This window comes from Dysidea avara, chromosome 2 (assembly GCF_963678975.1).
Source record: "Dysidea avara chromosome 2, odDysAvar1.4, whole genome shotgun sequence".
Lineage (NCBI taxonomy): Eukaryota > Metazoa > Porifera > Demospongiae > Dictyoceratida > Dysideidae > Dysidea > Dysidea avara.
Window position 1 is genome coordinate 19,311,799 of NC_089273.1, and position 13,269 is coordinate 19,325,067.

The window sequence follows — 13,269 nt, forward strand, 5'->3', positions numbered from 1 at the left end:
CCAACAACCTTTCATTCTCACTAACGTGACAATTAGATATAAATCTCATAACCCAGGCTTGTGTTCTGGTTAAGCTTTACCAGTTACAAAAACCTCTCAGGTTGTAATCGCCAAACTGATGTATCTTTATCTACTTTTGAATTCACTGGTATGTCTACACACCTGGATAACTTCTTGAGATATTTTTCACCTTTGCTTCTTTCAATGCATTAGAAGGCTCTTTCTCTACAATATTTTTTAGCCACATTGTTCATCTTTCCTCAAGTATTCTGGACCTTCCCACCATGATTTTAGATTCAAAATTTCCACAAGTTTAACTCTACGTGCAAGATAATCAGCAGGATTCATTGTTATTGGAATGTGTCTCCACCGTTCAGGACTTGAGGACATTTGAATCTCTCCTACTCTATTTGCAACGAATGGTTTAAATGTATGACTGTATCCTCTTATCCACCATAGGACATTAGCACTGTCAGTCCAAAAAGTTATGGACTTTTTCTCCTTAGATAAAGCATTTGCAACTGATTTAGCCAACCTGTTACTCAATACTACACCCATTAATTCCAGGCATGCGGTACTAATAAATTGAAGTGGTGCAACCTTTGTCTTAGATGCCACTAAGCAAACTGATGAAAACCCATCTTGGTATTCAACTTTTATGTAGACTGCTGTACCATATGCTTCTTGAGACGCATCTACAAATGTGTGTAGGCACCAGTCTGTTATGCTGGCATAATTTAAAGTATAATAAGTTGCAGAAAGCATTAAGCATGATGCTAACATAATAGGCAGAATAATTATGTCATACTGTAAGTAAAAATGCATGTCACTGAAAAAAGTCACCCTACACTAATAGAGCAGTCGATGTCAATGATATGACAGAGAAGTAGTAATGTGACATGACTGTTATTATAGCTTACAATGCAAACAAATATTATTCTTAAGCATTTTTTACATTTAACCAGCTGCTCATATGCCAAAGTTTATCATTATCCATTAGAAAGAGAAAATTTATTAACAAAATATGGGAACTGCGGCAAAGTTTTGAGCATAATAGGCCAAATTTTTTAGCACTGCAGCATAGCATAATAGGTAAAATTAAAGCATAATAGGCTGGTGCTTAAATGTGTGTAACCTGGCACACTTGACTTCTTTCTTTAGTTGTAAACATCCTGAAATTTTCATCTCTGACAAAAATTGACAATTCAGCAAACCATGCATTTATCTTAGCAAACAGTTCTTGTGGCAATCTTTCATTCCACTCCAAGCCATGTAACCACACTTCTTGCATTAAAATCTTAGCTCTTATCAAAAATGGAACCATCAATCCCAGTGGGTCAAACAAAGTTGCAATTCTACTCAAAAAGATTCGTTTTGTCCACTCACAATCTTGCTCTGCTATATGAGAGACAAAGGTAAAAGTATCTTCTGAAGCATGCCACATAACTCCTAGTGTCTTAGCTGAAGGTAAAGGATCACGGTCTAAATTGACCTCATGCATTCTGTCACTAGGAGTGATTCGATTTAGGACAACTTCAGAATTGGATAACCACTTATGAGTACGCATCCCAGCTTCCTCCCATGGTTTAGGCAATTGTTGATAAAGCTGTATTCCTTGAGTATCATTTTTAACCAAGTCCATACTATTATCCATATAGGTCAATTTCAAAATAGTTTAAGAAGCCATATTATATCTTTGTTTACAATGATGGTGTGCTACCAATTTAGCCAAAAAGGGTGAACAGTTCAAACCAAATACCAGTCTATCAAATTCATATACTGTTGGCTCCTGATTAATATTTAAATTCCTCCACAAAATTCTGTGACATGACCTGTAGGGCTGAGCAATGGTATCGATATGCGATATATCGCGATAGTAAATCACTATCGTTATCGCGATAGTAGGAATATCACTATCGTGATAGTTATGATAAGCTCAGATCTGCATTAAAATGGTATTAACAACCCTTCTATACTATTTTACAGCAGCTTTCTTACAAAGGAGTTGCCTGTAAAAGCTTTACCAAAAGTCCATATTCATCAGTCGCCCACGCAGTTAATTAACAAATGTCCTGTGCATGCAAAATAACTCTCTATATGACTGCAAATCATAGCTATACAATTAAGACTTTGTTAAGAGCAAAGTGTTTTATAAACTATCGGGATAGTATTCACTATCGCGATATTTAATGTGTAACTATCGTGATAGTAAATTTTTACTATCGCTCAGCACTAATGACCTGTCACCTGGATAAGGCTTTATCTGTAAGTACATCTCAGCTATGTCACATACTACAGCTACTGGTAACTTTCTAAACCTTAACAAAACATCAAATAATCTCTGTTGCAGTTTAGGCCCTTGATGAATTACATCATTTAATGAAACTCCATTACATTTTGCTGAAGCATCAAATACAATACGAGTTTTTGTTGTAGCTCTACCAGACTTAGTTATAGCAAAATGTGGTAGATACCAGCTAGCCTTAGGTGTTTCTGTTTGTTGATGTAACCCTTTTCTAAATATCTACAAATTGTTTCTTGATAAGACTTAGCAATTTCAGGATTCTTTACCAAAGTTTTCTCAAAGTTCTGTAAACGCCACAGCGCCATTGAGTAATTATTAGGTAAAACCATTCTGTCACCTTTCCAAGGTATAGAAACTCTATACCGACCATCAACCAACTGCATTGTATTTTGTGTGTATTCTAAAATTCTTTTATTCTCACATGACAATGGGCTTCCCTCTATAGCACAGCAGTCAACTTCCCAATTTCTGTAACACTCTGTTTATGTTACTCACATCTGTCTCCTCGGTGGCAAAATAAGTCCCAGCAAAGTTAGTAGTGCAATCCTGTTGTTCATCAACCAGACCAACACAAGTCCATCCTAATGGAGTAAGTCTTGCTATGGGCTGACCAGGTTCACCTTGAACATCCTGTAGTGAGAAATGTAGGTCAGCACAATCTAACCCTATTAACATGTCAACAATTGGCCGAGGCCTAAGTTTATAAAACTTTATACTCCTCAAATGTGGCCACTCTTCAGCACAAGTGATCCAATCCATAGGTCTCACATTGCCTGCAACTTTACCAGTTGTAAAGGCAGTCACCTTTAATGAAGTCTTTCCATCCAAGTTTTCTATTGTACACTCAACAGGTGTAGTTTCAAAACTTTTCAATTGACCATTTAAAACACTCACATTAACCTTTTATAATCCCATCTCAGTAGCGACATCAGAATTGAGGTAGGTTTTGGTACTGGTGTCATCTAAAAGAGCATTAACCCTTAACCTTTTGTTACCATTTTTTAAGTATACAGGTATTGTCCTTAAAGCAATATTCCCTGTAAAGCCCGTTACTAGTGTTGCTTCTGTTGGTGAAGTAATCTTTTTCTCACCAGTACCTCGGTCCCCCTCCCTGGAAGAACCTGTCTTTAAAACTTGCTCATCATTCTCTAGCCTCTTCCTCAGTGCTGCTGATTGCACTGCTGATTGCTCCAATTCACTGTTTTTGCCTGGACACTGACTAGCCATTTCTTTATCTCCACTATAATGTGGTAGTGTAGTTCCTTACAACCATTCAAACCACATACCCTTGTACGCATACAATATTGACCAAGGTGGCTTCACCTAAACAGTGAAAACACAGTCTAAGATTTTGTTAGCAGGAGTGTTCTCACGCCCAAGCTGCCGGATGCTGCAACTTAGCTGGGAAGACCATGAAGAGTAACACAACAATCAGTATCAAAGTTTAGCAATGTAACACAACAACTACAAAGTAGAAGTACAAGCCAAAAAAAATCAAAATACAAAGAACAATAGAACAAAAGATGTGGCCTATTACACAGATTAAAATTCCTATACAAAACCACAGCAGCTAAGAATCAAGGTGTGAATAACTAATACAACAATGAATAGTTTAAAGCTAATACATACATTAAGTTAAAGTGTGTGCTGTGTATGCATACAGTTCAATAGTTTTTTTTTAAGGATTTTCCAACCTTTTGGACACATCCAACTACTTAAACTCTCCACAGTTCTAAAAGTGTGATCTGCCACAAACTCTACAAGACCTGTAGCCTTGGCTTTGGCCTTGAGAATCATTTGTAGGTTCTAACCTAAACTGTGAACTGCCAAAAAACCTAAACTCCGTGTGATCTTTGTGATTCTCTGTAACTGGAAGGTTTTGCTGGTTTTCCAAATTTTGGAGTTGTCAACCCTTGAACTGTTTCTAGGGCTCTAGAGTGGAATTCAGCCTCCTGAATGACTAATTCACTAAGTACCTCAACACATTCCACTCTGTAGATCTTAAACACTGAACAGTGATAAACAGCCAACATTGGAGCTGGCAACTTCTGTAATTTTATATATAACATACCATCCTTTAACTCTTCACATCAGTTGGACTCCTTTAAATTTACAACAGCTATGTCCAGCAAGTCTGCATACTTCTCTAATGTCCCTAGAGTTTCCATGACGTACTGGCCGGAAATGATCTATTTCTTGCAAATAAATGGCTATTTGTTGCCTCTCTCCTCCAAACGTTCTCTCTAATCTATCCATCGCAGTGTGGTAGGCTGTCACAGAGTGTCCCAAACTCTCAATTGATTTTAATGCTTCTCCAGTGAAGCACTGTCATAACTGAAGTAGTTTATATTCTGGGGTGACTGGAGACTGATCCACACAAGTAATGAAGGTGGCTTTCCAATTTTGATATGTTCTTTTATCACCAGAAAAGACTGGTATAGTAACTCTCTTTAACTGCTTCCATAAATCTTGACCAATAACAGTAGTGTTATTGGTGGTCTGACTGGTATACTCATCTAACGAATGCAATCCCCCTTGACTTGGGAGAGACGAGTGAAGAAATGTTGCTGGTGACTGAGATAGTGGCACTTTCCTTCTAGCAGAATCAGTCTCTTTCATTCTTACAGTGGGCTGATGTACTTTCACTTTTATCCTTACACTATTCTTCCCTCCTTAGCTGGCAATTCTGGAGTATCTGTTGGTCTGGGAACATCACTTTCCAAATGTCTAACAAACTTGTTAAGGTTTGCAACTCTATTAATTCAACTAGAACTTCTTGTGCCTGACTTTGTGTAATGCTATACTCTGTTTCAAGTTTTTCTATCTCTTGACACAACTTACTTTCTCATTCTCTAGTTTCTTTATACTTATCTGTTCGACTCATCATAGTGTCCATGGCTGTCTCTAGTGCTCCATCCAATGTCTCACAGTCTGAATTGCCTCTGCAGTTACATCTTTCTCTTGTATTAAAACTAACAACCAGCACCTTGCCTTGGTGAAGAGTTTTTATCCTTGCCTTTTCTTGTCTTAAGACCACTATAGCATCTTCCAGTTGTTCCTTGTCATCTTACTGAGCAGTAACCTCACTTGGGAAGTCAATATTTTCCTCCATATACCATCCTCTGCTACTAAGAATTGTACTGGAGATTCAGTACTAGTTGAACCCCTGGCTATACTAACACACAACTATGATTGAATCAAATTTATTTTGCAAAAAAGGCAGCAACAACAATACAACCACTACAGCACTAAAAATGTACACCAGCAAACTGATACAATAATTCAGTCCTTTGGAAGTTTCCAGATTCAGCCTGCTGAATTAAAGGTTACTGTTTATTATTTGTCACTTAAAGTGTTAGGTAAAGTTTATTATTCTTCACTCCAATAAGAAGTGTTATATCTATTGTGCTCAGGATACCTTAATGGAAATGCACAGTAGGGATATAACACTTCTTATTGTTTTACTGTGATTTAATATCGTGCACTACTCCAGCTTTTTTTAGTACTTTTTATCATCCCTACTCTAGCTGAAAATTTAATTTTTGTATACTTGTTTGAAATAACATTATACAACTATTACATGATCCAAATACTCTTTGTCAAAGCTAAAGGAATGGTTGGTTGGTACAAGTAGGCAGGTACATACTTGTAGTAGGCATTCCAGTATCCGAAATTTTTTAATAATAAAATTCTCCGTATATTCCCCAATAGAACCCTGGCACAAAATAACAACTCGTGTTTAACTTGGGATTGCTCCGTCGTCCGAGCTCCAATGAGGATGAAAATCGCTGTGGGGTTTGTCCACACGCTGATCATCATGAAAATCTTAGGTTTATCGTGCGCGTTACATAGAAGTAAGTTTTGTGTTGTTTTGTAATCTTTTCAAGCCTTGTAACGTATGTAGAATACTTTAAAACTTTAAAAAACATACTGTTGGGTGGAAGGTAGTCACTGGTGCTTACTTTATAGTGCGTAGTTACTTCGCTCGGGTTAGCAATTTTTTTTTCTGATGGCTGTGTCATCAGCTCAAAAGTATAAACCACTTCAAAGTCGGCATAACAATGCCATAATTGAAACCACAATTCCACCTTAGGTATTATTGCATCATTGTGGCAACTACACTTTAGTTGTTTACCTTTATAAGTTGTTAACTTGATGTTTTTACTTACTTGAGATAGCCACTTGTCTATGGGTATACACCATTGTATTGAGAAGTGTGCAGTAAGTGAAACATATTTGCTCACCACAAAGCATACAAAGATCACTGAGATCCGATACGATCTGAAGTTACTCTCATTACATGTACATACTTGCAGCTAGAAGTAACTGCAGTTTCAAGATGGTCCAGATTGCTAGATGGCTTCCTGATTCAATTGTGCCATTTTTCCCTTTAAAATGTATGGGGAGCCCTGGAGAAAAAATGTACCTTTTTTCAGTTTTTAAGCACTGTGCATGCCAAAGTAGCTAATTCCAACCCAGCAAACTATATATTTCTGAGATCAGTAATCAATACTCTATCTATAATTATATTGAGCATATAAAAAGCCCATTTTTCCAAAATTTAAAAATTGAGCTGGAATGCCTACTTGTAGTGTTGCAACCTCAACGGTTATTTAGGGTATGGCTTCTGGGCAGTACCAAATCATCATCAGATTCAGCAAAGACTGGTTTTGTTTATCACCATTTCCCACACAAATGGCAAGTGAATGTGCCTTAACGTCTTGTAATGTATTAACACCAGATTTTTTTGTCCCTTGAAACACACGAACAAAGTATAATGGATCCTCAGTTATCTGAATCCCTTGTGACCAGGGGTGGTCCATAAGTCTGAAAAATTTATATCTCTGAAACTGTGTATAAATAACTTAAAATAGCATAAAGAAATTTTTTAAACTACTTATCAGTATTTTAAACTACCCTAATAGAACAGTCACTACAGCAGTCATTTCCATAGTTCAGTTAACTGAGAAGACAGATAATGGTTCCAGTGTAAATATTTTGTGTGCTGCATTACTTTCAGACCCTAACCAGCATTGTTAAACAAATTGAACAAACACTTCCACACTTACGGGAATAGCACAGAATAGTAAGTTCACCAATTTCACCAGACTGATTCACCTAACATTGATATGTACAGCAAATAGCACTGTATTCACTGAGTTCACTGATCTGTAGCACCTAAATACGTAGCATTGACAGCAAATAAGTACTACTCACTGGTAGTTGACTGTATTATAAGAGGTGTCCTAAATATAAGGTAGGGTTCAAAAAGACTACAAAATATAGTCAACTATTAGTGTAGGTAAAATTATTATTATGTTATAAGTGCACTTATGGAAATTAACTCACCGCTCCCCAGAAAAACAGCAAGTCAGAATCAAGTAAAGCTACTCCATATGTTTAATTACTTATCAAAGATTGTTCCAAGAACTATGCTTTGAGACAAAAACAGTTATGGTGGCTCTTGCAAGAGAGGTAGAACAGACTTGCATAAAAGAAACTTGACTATCCAAAGAACTTGTGTTAGTAAATCCAAGGTTGTGGAACTAACACAGTCTAAGATATAAGCATAAAAATGTTGATTTCATGGGGCCTCCTGTAATAGCGAGTATGGAAAGGAGAAGAAAGATAAGTATAGGATGTTTTGTACAAAATATCATGGTGCATTACGAAAATATGAGATGAAATATCTACTTACTAATATGCTTATATAATAATGTACCCGAGGTTGGTGTTGTATCGTGAGGTGTTTTTTAATGGGAAAATAGTTTTAAAGGTTGGCTTTGTGTGAGCATTCTGTAAGAGTTAGTCATTCATTTGAATGGCACACAGTGGTCATGTGCCATACTTTCCTTGACAACACAACTCACTACTATGAGTCTTGATTTACAGGATAGTACATGTAAGGTTTGTACAATGGATGCACTATTTCTGGTAACATTACATTATCAAAATAATGAGTTAGTTGTGGAAAAGTACTTTAGCCCATTCTAGTCAGAATATATTCTTTCTATTAGGACACCCTTGGTAGTATAGATACAGAGGTCCACACCATTAACAGAAATCTGATGATACATACAGTTGTGGCTGAATTTGGTGCTAATACAAGTGACCTCTTTTCAAAGTGAAAATCCTGCTATATGAAAGGTATGTAGCAGTAGAAATTTGGATCTTTACATGCTTCCTCTGGAGATATACCACACTTTGTTATGGGACGCTTAACTCCTAGGAGCATCTTGTGTGTACTGTCTGAGGTATCTATAACAACTCCATCTGGACCATCCTTCTTGTGTGTGAGCAATGAAATCACACAACTTCACATCTATTGTTGGATGGCCATGTAATTACATGACAAGTTTTACAAGCAGCAGTCTCATTGTCTTGTCTTGTCTCCGCTTTATAAGTACAGGAAGGGGATCGAGTGTCTTACTATACAATACTGATTTTAATAAGGCAGAGGTCCTTTATTTCTGTCCCAAAATATGCCCACACTTTTCCTAGTTATTCTGTTTTGTCTGACTTCATACTAAAGGTGGCATTGTAACTGTAACTGGGAATCCTATTCATGCTGCTGTCTTGTATTAGTTATTGTTTTACAACTTTTTACATAATCTATACATACGTACATACATACATACATACATACATACATACATACATACATACATACATACATACATACATACATACATACATACATACATACATACATACATACATACATACATACATACATACGTACTATATATGTATGTATGTGTGTATGTATATACACAGTAAAAAATGGAAGGGGACACTTCAATTTCCTCCTAAGATAAAGGAACAATAATGTTATTGACTACAGACAAGTCTGCTCTCGAAATGTCAAGGGCTTTATTTTTACATCAGTAGCATACAATTGTGACTATCTTGGGTAAACTTAGCAGGCGTACTGGACTATTTAAGCAAGCTGCATCAATGTTATTTTGTTCTAAATCAGTTACTGGTTTGTGATTTAGTTTCTTTGATCCATTCCTGCAGATGTTGAGTAAAGTAAAAATTTTGAGAATTGACTTATTTTCACAAGTTACACTTGTGCAAACTCCACTAAAAGTAGACAATGTTGTGAGGTTGCACACTTACCTCAACTCAAAATTGCTAGTCAGACAAGTGGGCTAGGCTTCAACCATCACTGTTTACTATTGTGGTTACCACAAAACATAAACAAATTACCTAAGTACATACCAGAGCCTTTGACACCAGCCCTCCAGTGGTACTGCAGCTGCTGAAGCTGAATAGACTAATAATCTGCTGGCCACAGCCCATTACAATTGATTTCTGATTATGGTAATAACAGCTAATTATCGGCTTCTACAGATTACCAATCCAATAATCAGTACAACTATACTGTTGATAGCCTTAAAATCCCCACAGGGATGTGAGTCACAAACTTGCCATGTTACAAAACAACTAAAACTCTCAGCAATAGACATTATCTGGTTACTCATCCAATCATCGATCACTGGTGCAACACAAGCTTCACCACTAGTAGTATAAACATCATCAGGATCCACTAGTGTGTCTACCCAGCCATTCTATACTTTGACCCTATAATGTACAGGGGTATATTATAAAGAAGTAAACAAACAGTGTTTTTAAAATAAATGCAAAGGTGACTGCTCTATTAGAGTATTTCTATCTTTTCTTCCAAGCATTTTCCAGGGAGTAGGGAGGTCATTTCCCATTTTCAACACCTATGTAATCAAACAATATCATACAGAGAGAAACAGCTTACATGCTTACAAACAGCATGATTATAGACTGTATACTCTTGACTGTATGAAGACATTTAACAATCAAACTACTGCTTATACTACTTAGCACAAAGGCATGCCTTCGTTAAGAAACCTGGCTATCAAATCTCCCTTCTTGCTTTTCAATGGAGTATATACCTCTACAAGCCAACCATTACTTCAATTCAGGAATTTTAATTTGCTAGACTCACAATTACACAATTAAGCACCAGGGATGCCATCTTCCCAAAGTTCCATTTCTAAAATTTTCCATAACAAACCATAACACTCTACAGTCTTGGAAAAAACAATACTACCACATCTCCCATCCCAATGTTATATTTTCTTGCTATGAAAATGCACTGTTGAATTTTTATAAGCGGAGCGATTTTAGGGATTTGTGGTTTTACTCCGATCCTTGTGATTTTACTGTAAATTAATATGAATTTATCCTTGTGAATTTACGCACCCATAGCTTCTTTTTCCTAGGAGATATTGATGATTATATCAGACCATGTAGTAATTTCACATGTATGGGACAACACTTAACTTAAAATTGGGTGATTTGTTCAGGTGTTGGAATAACTAAAACTTAGTCTTAGACAATAATGTAAAATTAAGGCATTTAATTGCAGAAAAGTACCAAGAATACTTCATTAAACTATCAGAAATGTCTTTTAAAATATTTTAGATGGTGAGAATGGAATTATTGGTAAACAAAGTGATTTGTCACCGTTTGTCACCATTAATCACTCACAGAACTCAATACATTACCATAAAAGTTAGTTTGTAATGTGCAGAACAGAAAATTGACTATATCTCAGGAATGCTTGAAGATATTAAGCTGAAATTTTAACACAAGATAGATGAGCACCCGGTTCCTCATTTAAGCTACAAAACAGAAAATTGACCAATGTGCCAAAAAGGTAAGTTTTTCAAGATCAGGTCGGTCCGTAAATTTTCCTGCAGCATGAAATCCTTAGTGCACGCAAAGAGCATATTACCTATTTGTTTGATTTTGTTCAGTGTAATTCGCGAATTACAAGATTCAATAATCCTATGACCCTAAGTACAATCAACCTCCATGGCATACATCATTGTGTGTATCATCATTCTAGAACAACATTTGTTCTTTTGTACTCAACTTCATGGGAAGTATTCACACCTTGAGTGTGTGGCACATTCCATAGTAAACTAAAACACGCTTAAACTACAGAACTAATAATTTATGAATGAAATATCTTACTGGTAGAATCCGACGGACTCAGACATTTAATATCTGTGCTCTACCATCGTACAAGACTTCAGCTTTGTTTTTAAAAAATTCAAAAAATATTAAACTATGTGTCACATGAATCTACTTGAGATGTCAAAGGACTGAATTTCCAAAGGATTCCCCTAAATACATAGTATATTAAAAATTATTAATTTAAAAATGAAGAAGGGATCCAAGCGATAAAAGTATGAAACAAGAGATGAACGATGGTAGCTATTACAGCATAGTTCAATGAGAAATTCCTACTTTGGCATGATATAGCAATTATTCTGTGTTCAATGCCAAAGTAGGGATTTCCCACTGAACTATGCTGTAATAGCTACCATCATTCATCTCTTGTTTTACTACTTTTATCACTTGGATCACTACTTCATTTTTAAATTTATATACTAGTTAGTTTAGTTTTTGTTATTAAAAGCATACAGCTAGCTATAAACGTGTGATTGTTCTATTAGGGTGACTGCTATATTAGAGTATCTCGAGTCAGCTAGCCTGCAAAGATGTTCGCTTGAAAAGGGTGTGGTCATCATGGTTTCGATTGATTATTAGAACATCCCGAGTCAGCCAACCAACTTGAAGGAGTGTGGTCACTAGCTATTCTGTAACTAGCATAAAAGGGGTGTGGTCATTGTGGTTTTAATTGATAATGTGTAGAATAAAGAATGGGCGTGATCCTGTGGCCTATCATGAAGATACAGGTGGCTATCTAGTACCGGTATCTCCGTACCATATAGTAGTGTGTAAGCGCCTTAAATAATCTTGTGGTGTTTATTATGCTGCTTAAAGAAAGTGTTGATACGGAAAATTAACGCCTCAATATGGTTTCGTTGACTGAAGAAGAGGACAAGCAGCCTAATTGAAGATAAAAGAAAAGACAAGGCACAGAGGGCACACACTTGTCAGAACCCCAAAAGGCACACCCTACTGGTGAGTTTGTTATTGTGGCATAAAATGGTGGCAGTACACTGCTTCGTTTGGCCTCTAGGCTTGCGACTGTGGTCGGTCAGTCAGTCAGTCAGTCAGTCAGTCTAAAATTTGAGTTTTGGCGATTTAAAAAAAATTCTATATCCGTCCACCTGTAAGTATTTTGTTATATTTAATGTTGTATTATGTATTCTATGGACTAGTACTATTCCGTAAAGGTGATTTTCGTCTCGTAATATCTCTAGGATGGTTGACTGCCCTTTCTCATTCTTCTGGCACCAGTAGTGGCTGGCTTAAAGCTATTCCTTCAACCTCTCTTGGTTTAGCTATCCCAGGTCCAGAATTTATTGTTGGTTTGTGTCTATGGCTTGGAGTTTCTCTGCTTCCCATTTCCCCATTGTGTACATGCCTCTCTTCCATAGATTGCTTTGGTGACCATCTTTTAGGCTGTTCCCATGGTCCTATGAGAATCTGCTGCCATGATGCCTTAGTTAACATCCTTCATCATGCCTTATTACAAGACCATCCAGGAGTTGTTAAAGAGCAATGTGCCTCTTTTGATGACAGTTCATGTCCAGGAGACATTTTCCATCCTGATTATCAACTTGGTCACCCTGCCTATTTTGATGTCTCTGTCTGCAGCATTACTCAGCCTGCTCAAATTTCTTCCTCCACTTCCTGTGTAGGGTGGCTGCTACAGCTGGAGAGGTGGCTAAGGATGTGAAGCACCTTGCTACTGTGGAGAGGGCATGAGGTGATTTCATTCCACTAGATGTGGAAAGTTTTGGGGTATGGACACCTTTTGCATTGTCAGTTCTTAATTCTATTGCTGATCATACCACCACCTGTAGTGGCATTTCACCTAAAGTGGCCAGAAGAAATCTACTTCAACAACTCTCTGTTTGTTTATGGGTGAATAATGCTCAAATGATTTTAAGGTATTGGGCTCTGCAAGGTAGTGATGATGACTTCCCCTATCCCTGTAGTTTTTC

General features: G+C 36.8%; 1 protein-coding gene across 1 annotated transcript; it reads right to left on the reverse strand.

Moving 5' to 3' along the window:
• Positions 1-237: 237 nt before the first annotated feature.
• On the reverse strand, positions 238-1,654 carry LOC136247902 (uncharacterized). Its single transcript, XM_066039721.1, has 2 exons — positions 1,150-1,654; positions 238-695 (listed from the first exon to the last, which is right to left on the reverse strand). Exons 1-2 carry the CDS (start codon positions 1,652-1,654, stop codon positions 238-240), a joined length of 963 nt encoding a protein of 320 aa, XP_065895793.1.
• Positions 1,655-13,269: the final 11,615 nt, after the last annotated feature.

Coding starts and splice junctions, on each gene's coding strand:
- LOC136247902 (XM_066039721.1), bottom strand. CDS start 1,654: ATGGATAATAGTATGGACTTGGTTAAAAATGATACTCAAGGAATACAG. Junction 696..1,149: donor GTTTACAACTAAAGAAAGAA/GTCAAGTGTGCC, acceptor ACACATTTGTAG/ATGCGTCTCAAGAAGCATAT.